The sequence below is a fragment of the Bidens hawaiensis genome, unplaced genomic scaffold, assembly GCF_021521415.1.
Source record: "Bidens hawaiensis isolate Kalapana, Puna unplaced genomic scaffold, B.hawaiensis_p1.1 tig00021043_1, whole genome shotgun sequence".
In the NCBI taxonomy this organism is placed as follows: domain Eukaryota; kingdom Viridiplantae; phylum Streptophyta; class Magnoliopsida; order Asterales; family Asteraceae; genus Bidens; species Bidens hawaiensis.
Genome location: NW_027493258.1, coordinates 290,737 through 310,538, shown reverse-complemented (window position 1 = coordinate 310,538; position 19,802 = coordinate 290,737). Strand labels below are relative to the sequence as shown.

General features: G+C 37.6%; 1 protein-coding gene across 1 annotated transcript; it reads left to right on the top strand.

Annotated features, from left to right (window-relative positions):
- Positions 1-913: 913 nt before the first annotated feature.
- On the top strand, positions 914-1,504 carry LOC143562616 (uncharacterized). Its single transcript, XM_077050368.1, has one exon. The coding sequence runs from the start codon at positions 914-916 to the stop codon at positions 1,502-1,504; it is 591 nt and encodes a 196-aa protein (XP_076906483.1).
- Positions 1,505-19,802: the final 18,298 nt, after the last annotated feature.

Here is a 19,802-nt window from a genome sequence, read left to right as displayed (position 1 = left end):
TGAGCCTTAATTCTTGGTACATGAGTTTAGGGAAATCATCAATTTTAGTTGACTACTAATATAGTAATTAAATATATATTAAACATGCTTTTAGCTGTGTATATATAGGAGAGGAAAAAATCTTTAATATAAAAATTTTGTTTTGACATCACATTCCGTATGTTTTGAAGTTGTTTAGGTTGTCACTTGTGATGATTAATATTTTAAATAAAATATATATTTGAATAAAATGCATATTTTATTCTTAGTATTTACTTAACATATATAGTTATTAAAATATTAGTTGTTTATTTAGGTTCCTAATTTATGTGGTTTAGGTTTATAATTTTTACAATGTCCACTAATTTCTATATATTTTAGAGTTAGTTGACATTTTATTAATTACAATTATTATCTTTTCTTTTATTCCTTATATTTCTACGTGTTAATTATGTTAATGATCATAACATATATAATATTTATGTGATAGTATTGGTGTACAATGTATAAACAACTGTAAGAGATATGTTAGTTATGTTAATAATCACTTAATTTCAAAATTTATGAAAAATACTATTATATCTATGATCTTTTCATCTTTTTATTGTAATTACAATTATTAGCTTTCCTTACAAAGCCTATACATAGCTTCTCTTTGACTATTATAAATAATAACAATGATCAGTAGTATTACTTCATCCTTGCACTCAAAAGTGTTTATTTTTATCAGCCAAAGATCAAAGGTATTTTTATTACCTTTTCTTCATTTTGTTCTTAGCTTTGTGAAACATTTTATGTATTCTAATGAGATAATTTAAATTTTTTACAGATTTGTGATGGACGCAACTAAGGCAACAATGTTGAAGGACTTAAGTGTGCCTTAGTTGCACCAACAAATGAGGTCGTAGAGAAAGTTAACGATCGTTTGTTGTCCATGTTTCCAGGAGAAGAGAAAGAATACCTTAGCTCTGATAGTATATGTCCAGATGAAAATGTTCGTGACACGCTTCAAGAAAATTTGTACTCTCCTGATGTTTTAAATGGATTAAAAATTTCTGGAATGCCAAATCACAAGTTAGTACTAAAAGTTGGAGTACCGATCATGCTACTTAGAAATGTTGACCAAAAAAATGGTCTATGTAATGGAACAAGATTACAGGTAAAGAGACTTTATAATCGTGTTATTGAAGTTGTTGTCATATCTGGAACCAATATTGGTGACCGCACTTATATTTCAAGATCAAATCTTATACCAACAGATACAAAACTTCCATTCAGATTTCAAAGGAGGCAGTTTCCAGTTGCTGTTTGTTTTGCAATGACAGTCAATAAAAGCCAAGGTCAATCACTTTCTAGGGTTGGTTTATTTCTTAGGAAACCAGTTTTCGCCCATGGCCAGTTATATGTTGCACTGTCTAGAGTTACAACAAGAGAAGGGCTCAAAGTACTCATTTTTGATGAAGATGGTCAAGTTTCAAATAAGACTACAAACGTTGTATATAAAGAGATTTTTAGAGATTTATGAGAGCTATGTCATGTAATTCTATTTGTCTTCATTGTAATGTATTAGATGTTTTGAGTGAATCTTTAGTTTCATTGATTTTTTTATAATATAATTTATCCAACCCGTGTATCATACGAGTACCTAACCTAGTAATTATATAAATATAAACAATTCATGAGAACTTATGTCTACCACATGTTATTGACGTCATTAAAAGTTAATAAAATATGCCAAAAAAAGAATATGCATACTGAGATGTGATAGGGATTAATTATTGTTGACCTAATAATTCACTTCCTTCTACCAAAATTGATTGCATATAGCCGCCTTATTACCTTGAACTGGTCAACTGGGGCTGGTCTAAAAAGAAACCGAAAGGTGGCACTGGTTGCACAGGGGAAAAAGCCCGTATCAATAATGATGATTTTACGTATGGACAATTCCTCAATATCTTGTTCATCGTTTCAATAGGGTTCCAGAAGATGTTGATCGTTAGTGAGAAGATTATTCTTTTTCTTGATATGGTCTAAAAAGAAACGGAAAGGCGGCACTGGTTGCACTGCCCACTATGCTTCCAGCAACTGGCCATGGTTAGTGTATTTGTGACGGTGCCAATGTCGACAAACTCATAGGTGGCGGGATGGAAGCAAAACTGAACAGTAGGGTCGGTGACAGGCAATCAGAATCGAACAGGTTGACGTTGGTGGTCGGAATGCCAGTTCCCGATTTGAAATTAAACTAGGAAGTTGGTTCGACTGTTAAATGTTGAACTAGGATATTGCTATTTCTTTTCCTCTCTTTTGTGATATAAAGTAGACGATAGGGTTGTAAGGCCCCGTTACCGGTGCCCTACATTGTACGTTGGATTTACTCATAAACACATGTTCAAAATATCATAGTTAATTAAAAACTTTACGCGGAATATAAAACTTCAAACAAATATGTCACGAAACCATCAAATCTTGTCTTAACAAACATTCGAGTTGTTTAAACATAAAACATAGTCCTTAAAATAACATAACATTTTCTTGTGATGTCAGTATCTTAATTCCATGCCATGTGTTCCCCTCAAGCGAGCTGCCTCATCCTACTCACATGCGTGCATATCAAAAGTCAGCTACGTTGAGTGAGTTCTAGTAAATCATTCAACATACAACACCTTCATATTTACATGCTTTCGTTTATACTTTCATACTTTCATACATGCGTTCACCATACACTTACTTACGTTCATACCTAACGTTTTAAAGAGTATTCCGCCCTACTTTCCCGGAGTATTATTAGGGCCCGGTTCCCTCTTGCCTCTAATATTATTAGGGTTCGGTTCCCTCTTGCCTAGAGTATTATTAGGGCCCGGTTCCCTCTTGCCTCGAATATTATTAGGGTTCGGTTTCCTCTTGCCTCGAGTATTATTAGGGCCCGGTTCTCTTTCGTTACCATAAAACCATACATTATCTTTCTTGTATTATCCTTATATCATTCATACATATACATACATCATACATGCATACTACATCTCATATAATCATTTCATAGTTACTACGTAATACCTTCCTTAACAATATGTGCAATACCCGAAGGTCGTTTACGTACTGTCAAGTATTCATAATATAAACATAAATATCACATTCATTAAGGCATACACTTACCATTTAAGGTAAGTGTATTAACGTTCACATTGAGTATGCATACATCCCCGAAAACATAACAAGGAAATGTGGCTAGAAACTCACCTGGATCCTGTTTCTTTCTCCGTTAATTGTTAATCCCTTCTTTAATTGAGCTCTGCTAACTGTATATGAGTTACACGTATCAATACTTAAACCCTGGCTAAGTCTGGTCTAATCTAATGGCCTTGTATTAGATTACGTTTACTTAGATTTTATTCTTAAACCCAAGCATATTTGAATTTATGGTTTTCATTTACTTTAACATTCTTCTATTTTATCTCTTTAGGTTCTTATAATGTCTACCGTCATTTGTTTATATATATATATATATATATATACATATATATATATATATATATATATATATATACGGGTCACCATGCTTTCGGCTCTCCATGTAACCGAACCCTTGTGAAATGATCACATGTAAGCGAGTATTTTGTATTCGAGTTAACTTGTAATCGAAACACAAGTTGTAAGCGAATCAATATAGTAATCGAGTGTTCAATGTAAGCGAATTCTCATTGTATGCGATTAAGAACATCCTAATTGAGCCATATTTTAATCGAGTCTGGCATGTGTATGCGAGTATAAGTTGTAATCGAATTCCATTGTTGTAAGCGACTGGCCCATTGTGTTCGAGTCTATTGTAAGCGATTACCAAAGTAATCGATTTAGCTAAGTAAGAGACTCAATCATTGTAATAGATTGAGTATTGTTATTGACCTCATCATTGTAATCGAGTTTCATGTTTGTAATCGATAAGGCCGAAGTAAACGTGTTCATTGTAATTGAGTCATGAAAGTAATCGACCCCAATTGTAATCGAACATCAATGTAAGCGACTGTAAGCATGTATGCGACTCATGCATTTGTATTCGACTGGACCATTGTAAGCCAATTTAGAAAAGTGATCGATCTATAGGATTGTAATCGAGTTCCAATGTAATCGACCCTATAAAAGTAATTGATCTTGGCCATTGTAATCGATTGAGCTGCACTTTATTTAAACCTTAGGTTACGGTTTGGTCCTTTATTATCATCATCTCTACCCGTTTAAACCCTAACACCTTGTCATGGCTCGGTATGGACTTATAAATATCTCCTTAACCTCTTTCGGCCATAACTCGACCCGAGTGACCGTAAAGCTTGGATCTTTATGGCTAAAGATGTTTAAGACTAGATCTAGGGTTCTTTAACGAGCCGTTCGTAACCAAAAGTTTGTTAAGTCCATTTTAACATCAAGTTTGCTACTTTATGTTTCGTTTATACCCGATCTACTCTACGTTTAAGTTTCATAGCTAACCGTTCATAAACGCATAAACTATAAAGATCAAGAACGTACCTTTATTCGTTTTAAAGCTACGATTTTGCTTGGTTATGATCCTTTATCTTGTATCTAGCTTGTATATCAAAGATCTATCCAGAATCCAAGTTTGGTTTGTTTTCTCTCTCTCTCTCTCTCTCTCTCTCTCTCTCTCTCTCTCTGCCATAAGGATGTAGGTGTATGTGTGTGTTTTGAGTGTGTAGAGAATAAGATGGAGAGAAATGAGGGATTTAGGGTTTTAGGGAGGTTTAAGGGAGTATTTATACTCTCTTAAGCCCATGGACCTAAGGCCCATCCCATCCTTTATTCCATCTTTAATTATCCAAGTCCATATTCTTTATAATATTTAATCTTAATTAAATATTAACGCACGTCTCACAACATAACTTTTCTTTATTTAATATTATAAAACTAAGGATGTTATAATTCTTCCCTCCTTAAAGAGGCTTCATCCCCGAAACCTAACTATTACATAAAAAGGTTTGGGTAAAACTTGCGCATCTCATCCTCAGCTTCCCAAGTAGCGTCCGATCCTTTGCGATGCTTCCATATCACCTTCACTAAAGGTATAACCTTGTGACGAAGTTGCTTCTCCTTACGATCAACTATCTCTACGGGTTGCTCAATGTAGTTTAATCGTTCATCAACCTCAATATCCATTAATGGCACGTGAGACGTGTCATCAGCTAGACATTTTCTCAGATGAGAAACATAGAAGGTTGAATGAATTCCTTCTAGCTCCTCGGGCAAATCTAGCTTATAAGCTACTTCACCCACATGATCCATAATCTTAAACGGTCCAATGTACCTCGGACTCAACTTTCCTATTTTCCTAAAACGAATAATTCCTTTCCCAGGCGAGACCTTGAGCATCACATTGTCTCCAACGTTAAACTCAATCGGACGTCGCCGCTTATCAGCATACGACTTATATCTATCTTGAGTAGTTTTCATCCTTGCCTTAATCTGATCAAACTTTGAAGGTGTTTCTTGAACAACTTCTAAACTTCCCATCTCCTTTTGACCAATCTCTCCCCAACATACCGGTGTTCTGCATCGTCTACCATAAAGCATCTCAAACGGCGGCATACCAATACTTGAATGGTAGCTATTGTTATAAGAGAAATCTGCCAGACGCAGATGATCATCCCAACTTCCTCCAAAGTCTAAAACACGAGCACGTAGCATATCCTCAATGGTTTGGATCGTCCTTTTAGACTATCCGTCTGTTTGAGGATCATACGCCGTATTGATGTTCAACCTCGTTCCCATAATTTCATGGAACTTCTTCCAGAACCTCGAAGTAAATCGAGTATCTCTATCAGACACGATTAACAGTGGCACTCCGTGCTTAGTCACTGATGCTGTGTGCGCGTGTGTCTTAAAATTATAAGAGGTTGGATAATTTGCTTTTGCACAAGATCGTGTTTTAAATTTATAAAAGTGATTTCTACAAAGACTAAACACACACAAAATAGGCAAGTGTACCTATCGTATATGTAGAATAGTATTGATAAGAACCAAGTATCGATCCGTGGACACAAATGTTTCTAATAATGAATCGTTGTTTTACTTTAATCGGAGGTTTTAATCATTTTGGGGTTAATTTTCTTCAAACTTCTTATAAAATATAAATACTTATATATATAATATATAGGTGACCAAGATAAGAGATTCTAAACGAGTTGTTCAATTATGCGAAGGTTACCATCTAAGATCAAGAATCCACTTCATTTTAGCATTGATAAATAATATTTGAACATGTGGTAAACTTTCCATAATAATATATGATAGATAGCTCCTTAAACCTTAAGTGAGCATCTTTGGCACTAAGGAGATAACATGCGCATTTTAAAGTCCACCCTTTCCTAATGTCATGCCATCTCAATGATGTCAATTTAAGTTGGCAAGTAGTTTCGTAAAGTAGAAAGATTAGGATTGACTTCGATTTCTCAAATACCAATTCTAACAACTTCGGGTGGTTGTAGTTTAGTCACACAACCTCCCCTTGGTTGATTTATGTAGGTTATAATTACACATTCCATTAACATATGATTTCTTTAACTAATTTCATATCCTAAGCAAAGCCATTTTCGGATTACCAAGGTTTAGAAAAATACATCATAACTTATATCTCATCATTTCTAAGTACAATATAAGGATCCATGTTTCGATAATGTATCAAAGTATTTTTATCTTTCAAGAACATGAATCGATCATGAATGATTGCCAATGGAATTGACAACCACCAACTTTGAATTAGTGATTTAAGATGGTGAAAAATTTCTCATCAAAAGATAATTGTAATATAACCATGTACTTTACTAGACTACACCACATATTTTATATAATTATCAAGTAAAACAAAGCTTCTTCATAGATTTTAGATGGTAAAAGGAGTTTAGCTCATAATTAACATGATGATAAACATTAAGATGAATGATAATAACAAATACATGATTAAACTTGGAACAATCTAACCAAATGTAGATGAATCTTCCTTCTTAATGATGATGATGATGGATGATGATGATGGTTGATGGTGATGACCTCCAAGCCTTCAAACTCTTCACTAAACCTTCTATGTGAGTGTTAGTGTGTGTTTTTATAAGAGGGAATCGGATAGAAGTCTTTTCAAGGCACACTCTTCAAATGGCACAAGAGCCACTATTTATAGGCAATCTGGAGTGTGAAGCACGGCCCCGTGCTTGATGAGCACGCCCCCGTGCATTTTTAAGACATGTGCCAGATTTGTTTTGTCTTTTCTGTGACGTGGACACGGCCCCGTGCTTTTTAGTGACAGGTGCTAATTCTTTTTGTCGTTTCTGGAAGGTAAGCACGGCCTCGTGCTTCCTGAGGCACGCCCCCGTGCTTTTTACTGACATGTGCTAATTCTTTTTTGTCGTTTCTGAAAGGTAAGCATGGCCCCGTGCTTCCAAAAGCATGGCCCCGTGTTTCCTGAAAGCACAGCCTCGTGTTTCAAAAAGCACAACCCCATGTTTCCTGAAGCCCAGCCCCATGTTTTGTTGTTTTCTTTGGTTTTTCTTTGGCTTTTCATTCGTTTCTTTGTTTGAGGCTTGGATTTACCTGAAAATACATTTTAACATGTTAAGTAGTTATTTTAACTATATTATACGATAGAAGTTGCAGTTTTTAGAGATTATTTGATGCTAAAAAATGTATATTTTTATATACATCAAACATCCCCACACTTGAACCTTGCTTGTCCTCAAGCAAGCTACTTATAAATATTCTCTAAAAATAGCAAGTTAGGACCATAGCTTAAACATCCCAAAAGAGTTCCAAGAAAATGGGAACAAAATAACCAACCTTAAATCATGGGAATATATGTAGTGATACATAAAAAGGTGATTTTGTTTTTATGAGTTTCCGTTTATGCAAAACGTCACGTTCTCACAATGTTCACTCACACTCGGTTTTATATCTGATCATACCTGTGATGTATGTATGTGAACACTCTTAGTCAAAATGCAACTTGTGAAAAATAAGCTTGTAGCAATTTCAAATCTCCACCTTTGTGAAGGGTTGCATAGATTAGAAGGTAATATGGGTTGGTTTTGAGTAGGGATTTGGTATTTTGTGGTGGTTCAAGGGTTTAGGTTAATGAGGATGAGGACGGTAAATACAACTTCTGCTGTTTGTCGGGAGTCTTAAGATGTCTTCAACGGTTAGCTCCTTTCTCCCGATTGCTAAACTTTTTTTTTACACAACCCTAGTGACTCTTTTAAGGTCGAATCTTCAAGACCAGTTTTGTTGAGGATGTGGATTAGTTCTTCCTCAATCCTGTTCTGAACATAACTTCCAACTCTAATGGATCGTTCGACTTTGAGCCTAATAGCCCCCAGCCTCATTAGTTCGGTATATTCATGCTGAGACTGAGTTTGACTTTTTCTACATCTTCCTTTGTGGGACCAGTTGCCGCAACCTAAGCATCGTTCGTATCGTTTTGCTCTTCTTTTCATTGCGCTGTTGGAAACTCCACAAAATGGTGGCCTTTGTTCGTCTTGGCGCCACTTTTTCCTCACCTCATTGCTAAAGAGAAAAATTCTATCCCTAAGTTATAGATGCAACCTAGGTTTTGCTAAATGTATGTAGCAAAGGAAATTGAAATCGAAAGAATGTATTTCCAGTTCTTTAGGGTCTGCCAGTAAAAGACTAGTGTTGTATTTTACCGGTGAGAGGGATAAAGTGGCAAGGTTTTGGTTTAGGATTTTTTGGGATTTGTAATTTGGAGAATGGTTTGAAGGGATTGTAACAATATTACCTTCTTCCTTATACAACGCTTCGTGTGGTCTTGAAATGAATAATTGCGACAAGTTCTAAATCACACGAAACATATGACTCACTCAATGCTTCCGAAAAAATTTATATATGGCATGAGGATTATCTCACAGTAACGGAGGGATTGGGTATAAACGCCATACTTGCATAAATTTGTTCTCAGTATTACAAAACTTCTTTTTACTTTTTCACTTTTTTGGTTATAGTAGATTTCTAGTTGGTTCTTTGCAAAAAAAAATTCTCTTGGATTTTCTTTTGGTTTTGTTATAAAAATAGTCTTTATTTGCTACAAAAAATTTGTTATTAGAGAATCTTATAATTAGTTGAGCAAGCAATTGGTCAAGTAATTCCCCTCCCCACACTTGAATCTCACATTGTCCTCAATGTGAAAAGATTCATAAAAGATTAATAATAAGATTCATATGAAGTATGGAGGGTAAAATGGAAAGGAACTTCCCTACGGGCCAACGAAATTTTGACAGAGTGTCCCCTGTTGTTCGTCCGTTTTCCTGTAGTGTACTTATATAAAAACTGCATACGACCAACAAGCATAATAATACTTAAAATTATTATTATTATTATTATTATTATTATTATTTTATGTATTTATTATATTATTTTTTTAACCTATTTTCAATGCCTAGTTTAATCAGGGTCTTGGCCGGACCCTACTTCCAACATGTTCATTTATCTGGGTGGAGGATTAGTACCTCTGAGACGGTCTCGAATGGTCCCTCGATGTATGGTTTTAATCGATGTCCATTAACTTTGAACTTGTGGCCGTCAGAATTTGAAATCTCAACTGCCTCAGAGTAAAAAACTGATTCAACTATGTGTGGACCTGTCCAACGAGATTTCAATTTTCCTGGGAAAAGACGTAAACGTGTGTTATATAACAGTACACGGTCGCCAACTTGAAATTTCTTGTTTCATTTTAAATGGGCATCGTGTAAACGTTTAGTATTTTCTTTGTAAGACCAGGAATTCTCATATGCCAGTGCTCTTAGTTCTTCGAGCTCGTGAATCTGATCTTCTCGGTTTATACCGACGTACATTAGATCAAAATTCACTGCTCTCAGAGCCCAATACGCTTTGTGTTCTAGTTCTATGGGTATATGACATGCCTTACCATAAAAAAGTTTGAATGGTGTTGTTCCTATGGAGGTTTTGTAAGCTGTCCTGAGGGCCCATAAAGCGTCATCTAACTTTTCTGCCCAATTTTTGCGATTCATTCCTATTGTTCTTTCTAAAATCCTTTTAATTCCTCGATTTGAGACCTCCACCTGCCCACTAGTCTGAGGGTGATATGGTGTTGCCAGTCGGTGGTAAACCCCATATCGTGCTAAGACTTTGTCCATCAGAGCGTTACAGAAGTGGGTACCTTTGTCGCTGATTAGGGCTTTCGGAGTACCGAATCGTGAAAATAACTTTTTCAGAAATCGTACAACTACTCGAGCATCGTTAGTGGGAAGAGCTTGTGCTTCTACCCATTTAGACACGTAGTCGACTGCTACAAAGATTTACTTATTTCCGAATGAGTTAGGAAATGGGCCAATGAAATCTATTCCCCATACATCAAATACCTCACAAAATTTAATGACTTTTTGAGCCATTTCATTTTTGGCTGAGATGTTTCCGGCTCTTTGACAAGCATCGCATGCTTGGATCAAAGCATGTGTGTCTTTATATATGGTGGGCCAGAAAAACCCTGCATCAAACACTTTTCTGACCGTAGTGGCGGTACCGTGGTGCCCACCAGTAGGTCCTTCATGACAGTGTTTGAGAATATCTAAGGCTTCCTTTCCTGATACACACCTATGCACAACCTGATCGGCACCTATCCTAAACAAGTAAGGGTCTTCCCAGAAGTAGAACCTAAGGTCGGAGAAGAATTTCTTCCGCTGCTGATGAGTGAGCCCTTTCCTTAAGATTCTACATGCTAAGTAGTTCGCGAAATTAGCAAACCAAGGACTTTCATCTTCCTCCCGCATGACTGCTTGGATATGCATGAGAACATCATGTGGAAAATTATCATTGATAATTTCCTCGTGGTGTCCTTTTGAAGTTGGGCATTCTAAGTGCGAAAGATGGTGTGCGGCTACATTTTCTGCTCCTTTTTTCCTTAACTTAAATGTCGAATTCTTAGAGTAGTAGAATTCATCGGATGAGTCTAGGTTTTGCATCTTGTTTGTTGAAGAGGTATCTTATGGCGGCATGGTCGGTGTAAACTATGGTTTTGGAAAGAACTAGATAGGATCTAAATTTTTCAAAAGCAAATACTACTGCTAGCAACTCTTTCTCTGTTGTGGTGTAATTTTATTGTGCATCGTTCAGAGTTTTACTTGCATAGTAAATCGGGTGAAAATGTTTTTCTTTGCATTTTCCGAGTACGGCTCCAACTGCAAAATCACTTGCATCACACATGATCTCGAATGGAAGGGTCCAATCGGGTGTAGTCATGATTGGTGCGTTGACAAGTTTGTCTTTTAATATGTTTAATGATTCAACACATTCTTCAGAGAAGACGAATGGTGTATCTTTCTCCAGAAGTTTGGTCATAGGTCTAGCAATTTTGGAGAAGTCTTTTATGAAGAGGCGGTAGAAGCCTACGTGACCTAGAAAACTTCTAATGGCTCTGACTGAAGTTGGTTGTGGAAGTTTGGATATGGTTTCTATTTTTGCTCTATCAACTTCTAGCCTTTCTTGGGATATCTTATGACCTAGAACAATGCCTTCTTTGACCATAAAGTGGCATTTTTCCCAGTTGAGTACTAAATTCACTTATTCACACCTAGTCAACATTTTTGTCTAGGTTTTTCAGACAATGATCGAAGGAGTCTCCAAAGACTGAGAAGTCGTCCATGAAAACTTCCATAGAGTTTTCGATCATTTCATGAAAGATGGCCACCATACAGCGTTGGAAGGTGGCTGGAGCATTACATAATCCAAATGGCTTTCTTCGGTAAGCGAAGGTTCCGTATGGACATGTAAAAGTAGTTTTCTCCTGATCTTCAGGAGCAATGGGAATCTGAAAGTATCCGGAAAATCCATCAAGAAAACAGTAGAACATTTTTCCAGATAATCGTTCGAGCATTTGATCTATGAAAGGAAGTGGAAAATGATCTTTTCTTGTGGCATCATTAAGCTTCCGGTAGTCAATGCAAACTCGCGAGCCTGTGATGGTTCTCATCGGTATTAGCTCGCCCTTCTCATTCATTACAACTTTCATTCCTCCCTTCTTGGGTACTACTTGAACGAGACTAACCCAAGGTGAATCCGAGATCGGGTAGATTAATCCGGCATCAAGAAGTTTCATTACTTCCTTCTTCACCACATCTTGCATGTTGGGATTGAGACGTCTTTGAAGTTGGACCACGGGTTTGTATTATTCTTCCATGAGGATTTTGTGAGTACAAAAGGAGGGACTGATGCCCTTGATATCCATGATCTTTCATGCGATGGCCTTCTTATGGTTTTTGAGAATCTTAAGAAGTTCGTCTTTCTCTTCTTTGGAAAGGTGAAATGAAATAATTACTGGGAGTTGAGAATCTTTTTCTAGGAAGGCGTATTCGAGATGTTTTGGTAGTTCTTTTAACTCTAAGGCTAGTGGTTCTTCGATTGATGGTTTTGATTTTTCATTGTTCTCGGTGATCTCACATACTATTTATGATGTTTCTTGATTGTTTTTGATAGCATTGAGATTTTCATTATCTAAGATAGGTTTGATGATGGTTTTGTCTAAGATTTGCGTTTTGAGTTGGTTAGTGATGGAGGAATCTCGCACATAGCAACTCACGATAGAATCGATGATGTCGACACAATATAATATGTCATCGTGATGTTGCGGATATTGCATAGATTTTCCTATGTCAAAAGTGATTGCCTCGTCATTTACCCTGAGAGTGAGTTTGCCAATTCAAACATCAATAATAGCCTTTGCAGTGGCTAAAAAGGGTCTTCCTAAAATCAGAGGTACACTTTTGTCTTCCTCCATGTCTAGAATCACAAAATCTACTGGGAAAACAAACTTGTCAATTTCGACAAGCATGTTTTCAACAATGCCCCGAGGATATTTAACGGATCGGTCAGCTAACTGAATGATCATTCATGTGGGCTTTGGTTCTCCTATCCCTAGTTTTGCAAAATCCGCATAAGGTATTAAATTAATACTAGCTCCTAGGTCAGCCAGGGCATTGCTAACAGACAAATTTCCTATGAGACAAGGGATAGTAAAACTCCCTGGATCGGTCATTTTTGGCGGCAGCTTGCTTTGAAGGACAGCTAAACATTCTTTACTCAAGGTGACATGCGAGAGCTCCTCCAGCTTCCTTTTGTTGGTCAGCACTTCTTTGAGAAACTTTTCATAGTTCGGCATTTGAGCAATGGCTTCGACCAAAGGAATGTTGATGTGGAGTTGTTTGAAGAGTTCTAAAAACTTCCCGTACTGAGCTTCTAATCGTTCATGCTTCAGCCGTCCATGGTATGGAATAGGTGGAATATAAGTTCGAACTGACTCCTTGGGTTGTACGGTGCTCGTTGGGATCAGTCTTTCCAGCATTTTATCAGGGGTTTCCTTTTCCATAACTGGTTCTGAAGTTGGTGAGGCAACAGTGGTTGTGCCACTTATTAATGTAACAGCGTTGGCTGCTGCATTTGGGTTTGTTATAGTGTTGCTTGGAAGAGCGTCGGGTGGTCCTTCTGACAATTGTCGGGTAATCTGTCCGATTTGAGTTTCTAGATGCCGCAATGATGCTTGTTGACTTTTGAGGTCGGCTTCATGTTTTAACAATACTCCGTTGATATCAACAGCTCTTGAGTCGGCCTTCTTCTCTGCTTCATTTGTTTTGGTTATGAGTTGGATTAACATATCTTCGATCTTTGAGTAGCTCGGATGTTGATGGCTACTAGAACTTTGATCTTGGAATTGTGGTTCAGGCTGGAAGGAATGATTCATCGGTCTCTTTTCGAATCCGGGTAGGGTTTGAGTGTTAGGTGATTTGGATCCCAGGTCTCCACCAGCGATTTGGTCGATGGCCTGTTTGTTTTGACTGGATTGTGTGTCAAAGAAAGTTTGTACTTGTAACCATACGCTCAGTCCATGGTGTGGGAATCTTCTCAGAAGACTTTTGTATCTTTCCCATGCCTCGTGTAACGACTCATCATCATCGGTCCGGAATCCGGTAATGCTGGCTCCGTATTTGGCAGTTTTATCGGGCGGAAAATATTTGAGGAGAAACTGTTCAACCATCTGGTCCCAAGTGGTGATGGAACCAGAGGAAATAGATTCTATCCATTCTAGGGCTTGGCCCCTTAGAGAGAAAGGAAAGAGTTTGAGTTTGATTTGATCGTCTGAACAGTTTTGGATTTTAAAAGTTCCGCAAATTCGTAGGAATCGAGATATGTGAGAAAGAGGGTCTTCGTCGAGGAGACCATGAAATTGTACTGAATTTTCCACCATATGAATGGTGCTTGATTTGATTTCGAAATTTTCGGTAATTTCGGGTGGAGCCACTCCATTGCCGTAGCCTTCGAGAGATGGCTTGGAATACTGGCTGATGTTCGGCTCATTATTCTGGGCCGCCATCATTTCTTCGGTTTGATTTTCTCATGATGTGGTGGCACTACTGATTCGTCTTTGATTGCTTATGCGGTTTCTGTAGTCCGTTTATGAGTTCGTCGACGAAAGAGTCGTTCCAGTTCAGAAATTGGAGAAATAAGCTCAGGCTCAAAAGTAGAGGACATACATGGAACAAAATCAAAAGTAAACACTAAAGTAAAAGTTAGCTAAAGTTAGTCTAAAGGTTAGTCTAAGTTAAACTACAAATTAGGCTAAGCTATTCTAAACTATTTAAGGTCTAAGTTAATTAAGCTAAAGTAAGGTAAGGTAAATAAAGGTAAAAAGTAGGTTAGTCGTAAAATTATATAGTTTAATATTTAGTAAAAAAAATTAAAGGTAAAATAAAATAGAAGTTAAAAATTTGTACAATTATAAACAATGATTAAATTAAAACTTGGATCGTTCTTAGAAACGTACCGTGTCCCCGGCAATGGCGCCAAAAACTTGATGCTGTGTGCGCGTGCGTCTTAAAATTATAAGAGGTTGGATAATTTGCTTTTGCACAAGATCATGTTTTAAATTTATAAAAGTGATTTCTACAAAGACTAAACACACACAAAATAGGCAAGTGTACCTATCGTATATGTAGAATAGTATTGGTAAGAACCAAGTATCGATCCGTGGACACAAATGTTTCTAATAATGAATCGTTGTTTTACTTTAATCGGATGTTTTAATCATTTTGGGGTTAATTTTCTTCAAACTTCTTATAAAATATAAATACTTATATATATAATATATAGGTGACCAAGAAAAGAGATTCTAAACGAGTTGGTCAATTATGCGAAGGTTACCATCTAAGATTAAGAATCCACTTCATTTTAGCATTGATAAATAATATTTGAACATGTGGTAAACTTGCCATAATAATATATGATAGATAGCTCCTTAAACCTTAAGTGAGCATCTTTGGCACTAAGGAGATAGCATGCGCATTTTAAAGTCCACCCTTTCCTAATGTCATGCCATCTCAATAATGTCAATTTAAGTTGGCAAGTAGTTTCATAAAGTAGAAAGATTAGGATTGACTTTGATTTCTCAAATACCAATTCTAACAACTTCGGGTGGTTGTAGTTTAGTCACACAACCTCCCCTTGATTGATTTATGTAGGTTATAATTACACATTCCACTAAAATATAATTCTTTAACTAATTTGATATCCTAAGCAAAGCCATTTTCGGATTACCAAGGTTTAGAAAAATACATCATAACTTATATCTCATCATTTCTAAGTACAATATAAGGATCCATGTTTCGATAATGTATCAAAGTATTTCTATCTTTCAAGAACATGAATCGATCATGAACGATTGCCAATGGAATTGACAACCACCAACTTTGAATTAGTGATTTAAGATGGAGAAACATTTCTCATCAAAAGATAATTGTAATATAACCATGTACTTTACTAGACTACAACACATATTTTATATAATTATCAAGTAAAACAAAGCTTCTTCATAGATTTTAGATGGTAAAAGGAGTTTAGCTCATAATGAGCATGATGATAAACATTAAGATGAATGATAATAACAAATACATGATTAAACTTGGAACAATCTAACCAAATGTAGATGAATCTTCCTTCTTAATGATGATGATGATGGTTGACGGTGATGACCTCCAAGCCTTCAAACTCTTCACTAAACCTTCTATGTGGTGTGTTAGTATGTGTTTTTATAAGAGAGAATCGGATAGAAGTCTTTTCAAGGCACACTCTTCAAATGGCACAAGAGCCACTATTTATAGGCAATCTGGAGTGTGAAGCACGACCCCGTGCTTGATGAGCACGCCCCCGTGCATTTTTAAGACATGTGCCAGATTTGTTTTGTCTTTTCTGTGACGTGGCGACGGCCCCATGTTTGATGAGCACGGCCCCGTGCTTTTTAGTGACATGTGTTACTTCTTTTTGTCGTTTCTGGAAGGTAAGCACGGCCCCATGCTTCTTGAGGCACGCCCCCGTGCTTTTTACTGACATGTGCTGATTCTTTTTTGTCGTTTCTGAAAGGTAAGCACGACCCCGTGCTTCCAAAAGCACGGCCCTGTGTTTCCTGAAAGCACAGCCCCGTGTTTCAAAAAGCACAGCCCCATGTTTCTGAAGCACAGCCCCATGTTTTGTTGTTTTCTTTGGTTTTTCTTTGGCTTTTCATTCGTTTCTTCGTTTGAGGCTTGGATTTACGTGAAAATACATTTTAACATGATAAGTAGTTATTTTAACTATATTATACGATAGAAGTTGCAGTTTTTAGAGATTATTTGATGCTAAAAAGATGTATATTTTTATATACATCAGTCAGAACCTCTTTTATGAACAAGCTGGCTAACGTTTCTAACGAGATAGCCTCTCGTATAGGCAGAAAGTGAGCACTCTTGGTCAAACGATCCACTATCACCCTAATGGTATCCTGATGCTTAGCTATACGAGGTAGCTTAGTTACGAAATCCATGGTGATGTGTTCCCATTTCAATTCAGGTATCTCCAAAGGTTGCATCTTCCCATAAGGTTTCAGGTGCTCTGCTTTTACTTGTAAACAAGTTAAGAACTTACTAACATAATCTACTACATCATTCATCATTCCTGGCCACCAGTACTCTCTTTTCAAATCTTGGTACATCTTCGTGGTTCCTGGATGAATTGAATATCTTGACTTATGAGCTTCATCTAAGATTCGACCTCTAAGATCTCCATGGCGTGGGATCCACAAACGGTTATACCTAGTCTTCACACTATGCGTGTTTTCTATTAAATCATTTTGCTGATCGAAAATCCTTTCTTTCTTTACTAGCCCTTCATCTATCAGCACTTCTGACTGCACCTTGATGATTTCTTCAAATAGACTTGAGTTCATAATCAACTGGTATGACTTCAATGTTGCAATGACTTCATCATTCTTGCGACTTAGCGCGTCGGCGACCACATTAGCTTTACCAGGATAGTACTTAATGTCGCAGTCGTGATCCTTTATCAATTCTAGCCACCTTCTCTGCCTCATATTCAACTTCTTCTGCTCGAAGAAGTACTTTAAACTTTTATGATCCGTGTAAACGGTAGACTTAGTACCATACAGATAATGTCTCCATATCTTGAGAGCATGCACTACTGCTGCTAGCTCTAAATCATGTGTCGGATAAGTACTCTCATGGACCTTCAACTGTTTGGATGCGTAAGCTATCACTTTTCCTCGTTGCATCAACACGCAACCTAACCCACGATGCGAAGAATCAGTACAAACAGCCAAATCCTCGTCACCATCGGGTAAAGCAAGGATTGGATCTTGCATGAGTCACTTCTTTAATTCATTAAAAGCTTCTTCTTGGAACTTCCCCCAACTGAATGCTACCGACTTCCGGGTCATACCGGTCAATGGTGCGGATATCTTGGAGAATGTTGGTGCATTTTGTGACCGTCGCTATGCAATTCTGACCAGCGGAACGCCACAGGCGAAGTTAGCACAACTTCGCCTTAGGCGAAGTTAGAACAACTTCGCCAACGGCGAAGTTGTAACAACTTCTGCCTTAGGCGAAGTTATCACAACTTCGCCTACTGAAGCCCAGGCCCGTAAATGTTTGTCTATATATAGTTATGTCTTGTTTAGTTTTAGGGATCCAGAAATCAGTGTGTGTTTGAGCAGCTTGTTTATTGAGAGAGAGTAAGAGACTAGAGTCGTGTGAGACGACCCGAGGTAGAGCTCACCTCGGGTCAGTCGTGTTTTCTGTTTTTGTTACGGTATGTAACGTGATTATTTTATATATGAATCTGCAGATTTGTTTATCCCGTTCTAGTATTTGTTTGTGTATTTGATCGTGTACGTGTTTGTGTTATTCGTCTGTACACCATAAACGAGTCTAGGAGGATTCCGCACTCCTAGACCTCGTGCGGATCTCGTATCGATCGCCGACGCCCCGGGGGGGACTAACAAGTGGTATCAGAGCCTTAGCGAAGTTAACTACAACTTCGCTCACTTCATAAGTTCGCCTTAGCGAAGTTATCCGCAACTTCGCTTCAAACCCAAGTTCGCTCAACTCATAAGTTCGCCAGAGCTAAGCGAAGTTATTCTTAACTTAGCCCAAATCAAGCGAATTTAAGATCTCAGCGAAGTTCTATTTCAGCGAAGTTAACCTTCAAGCGAAGTTATTCTTAACTTCGCCAACTGAGCTGTTTTAATAGTTTTTTTTGTTTTTCCAGGTTTTTCAGGTTTTTGCAAGGATGTCGTCGATCAATATCTCCGATTTGGTCAAGATGGAAGTAGAAGCGGGGTCTGCCACTAAGGCCCCGAGGCTTATGAAAGGAACTGACTTCGTGGCATGGAAGGATAGATTCATCCAATACATCAAATACCAGGATGCCAAAATGTGGGTGTGCATCCAGGATGGATATATCCCTCCTACTATGCAATACGAAGGCCGTGACGTAGTTAAGAAGTACAGCAAAATGGAGGACGAAGAAAAGAAAATGTACGAGGCCGAAAGCAAGGCCCATGCTGCGATAACAATGGCACTTCCTCAAGAAGTTCTCCATACGTTCCGAAAGTACACTTCTGCAAGAGAGCTTTGGGATGCTCTTGAAAATAGATTCGAGGGGAATGTGGGTATCCGTGCATCGAAGGTAAAACTTTTGAAGACCCAGTTCTCCGTCTTCAAATTTCTGAAGAACGAATCGCTGGATGATATTATCACCAGATACTATCATCTAATGACAGAGCTTAGCAATTATTCGATTGCTTACCGAGAAGAAGAGATCGTTGAAAAACTTCTCGATGCTCTCCCACCGAAGTGGGAAATGTACACCGTTCTTATGAGGGAAGACAGAGACTTTCCTAATTATGATCTTGAAACGGCAGTGAACAAGCTCAGAACTTATGAGCTGAATATGGTTCGAAAAGAAACACCTACAGATCAGATACAAGACCCTGGTATGTATGGTGCAAAGGTTAACTCAGGCTCAAGTTCAAGGCCTGAATCTGCAGCTTATTACTCTAAAGGGGAGTCAGGCTCTGACTCGTCTCATGAAGGAAACGTTTCTGTAAACACGAATGGTGTCAATTTCATCACAAAACCATCCTGACAGAATCTAACACACGACCATTAAAAAATCTGAAGCATCTTCAATCACCAGGGATAACGATCAGGAACATAAACACTTTAATTCCCGGTTAAATCCAACTTGTTCCAGAATCTTCACTCTAATAAATAAGCATCACGTTTCAGGATCCAATTCTCGAACGCCTTGAAAACAACATAAAAAATATGCTTTGACCGCAATCCAGTAATGACGAAAAACCTTCAGTTCAATTTGACTTTCTTCGGTTGGTCACCACGAACAACAACAATTTCCTTTCCCACAAACACCCGAATATGTGTCACTATCCAGTTTCAAACAATAACCCATTCACAACCTCAACT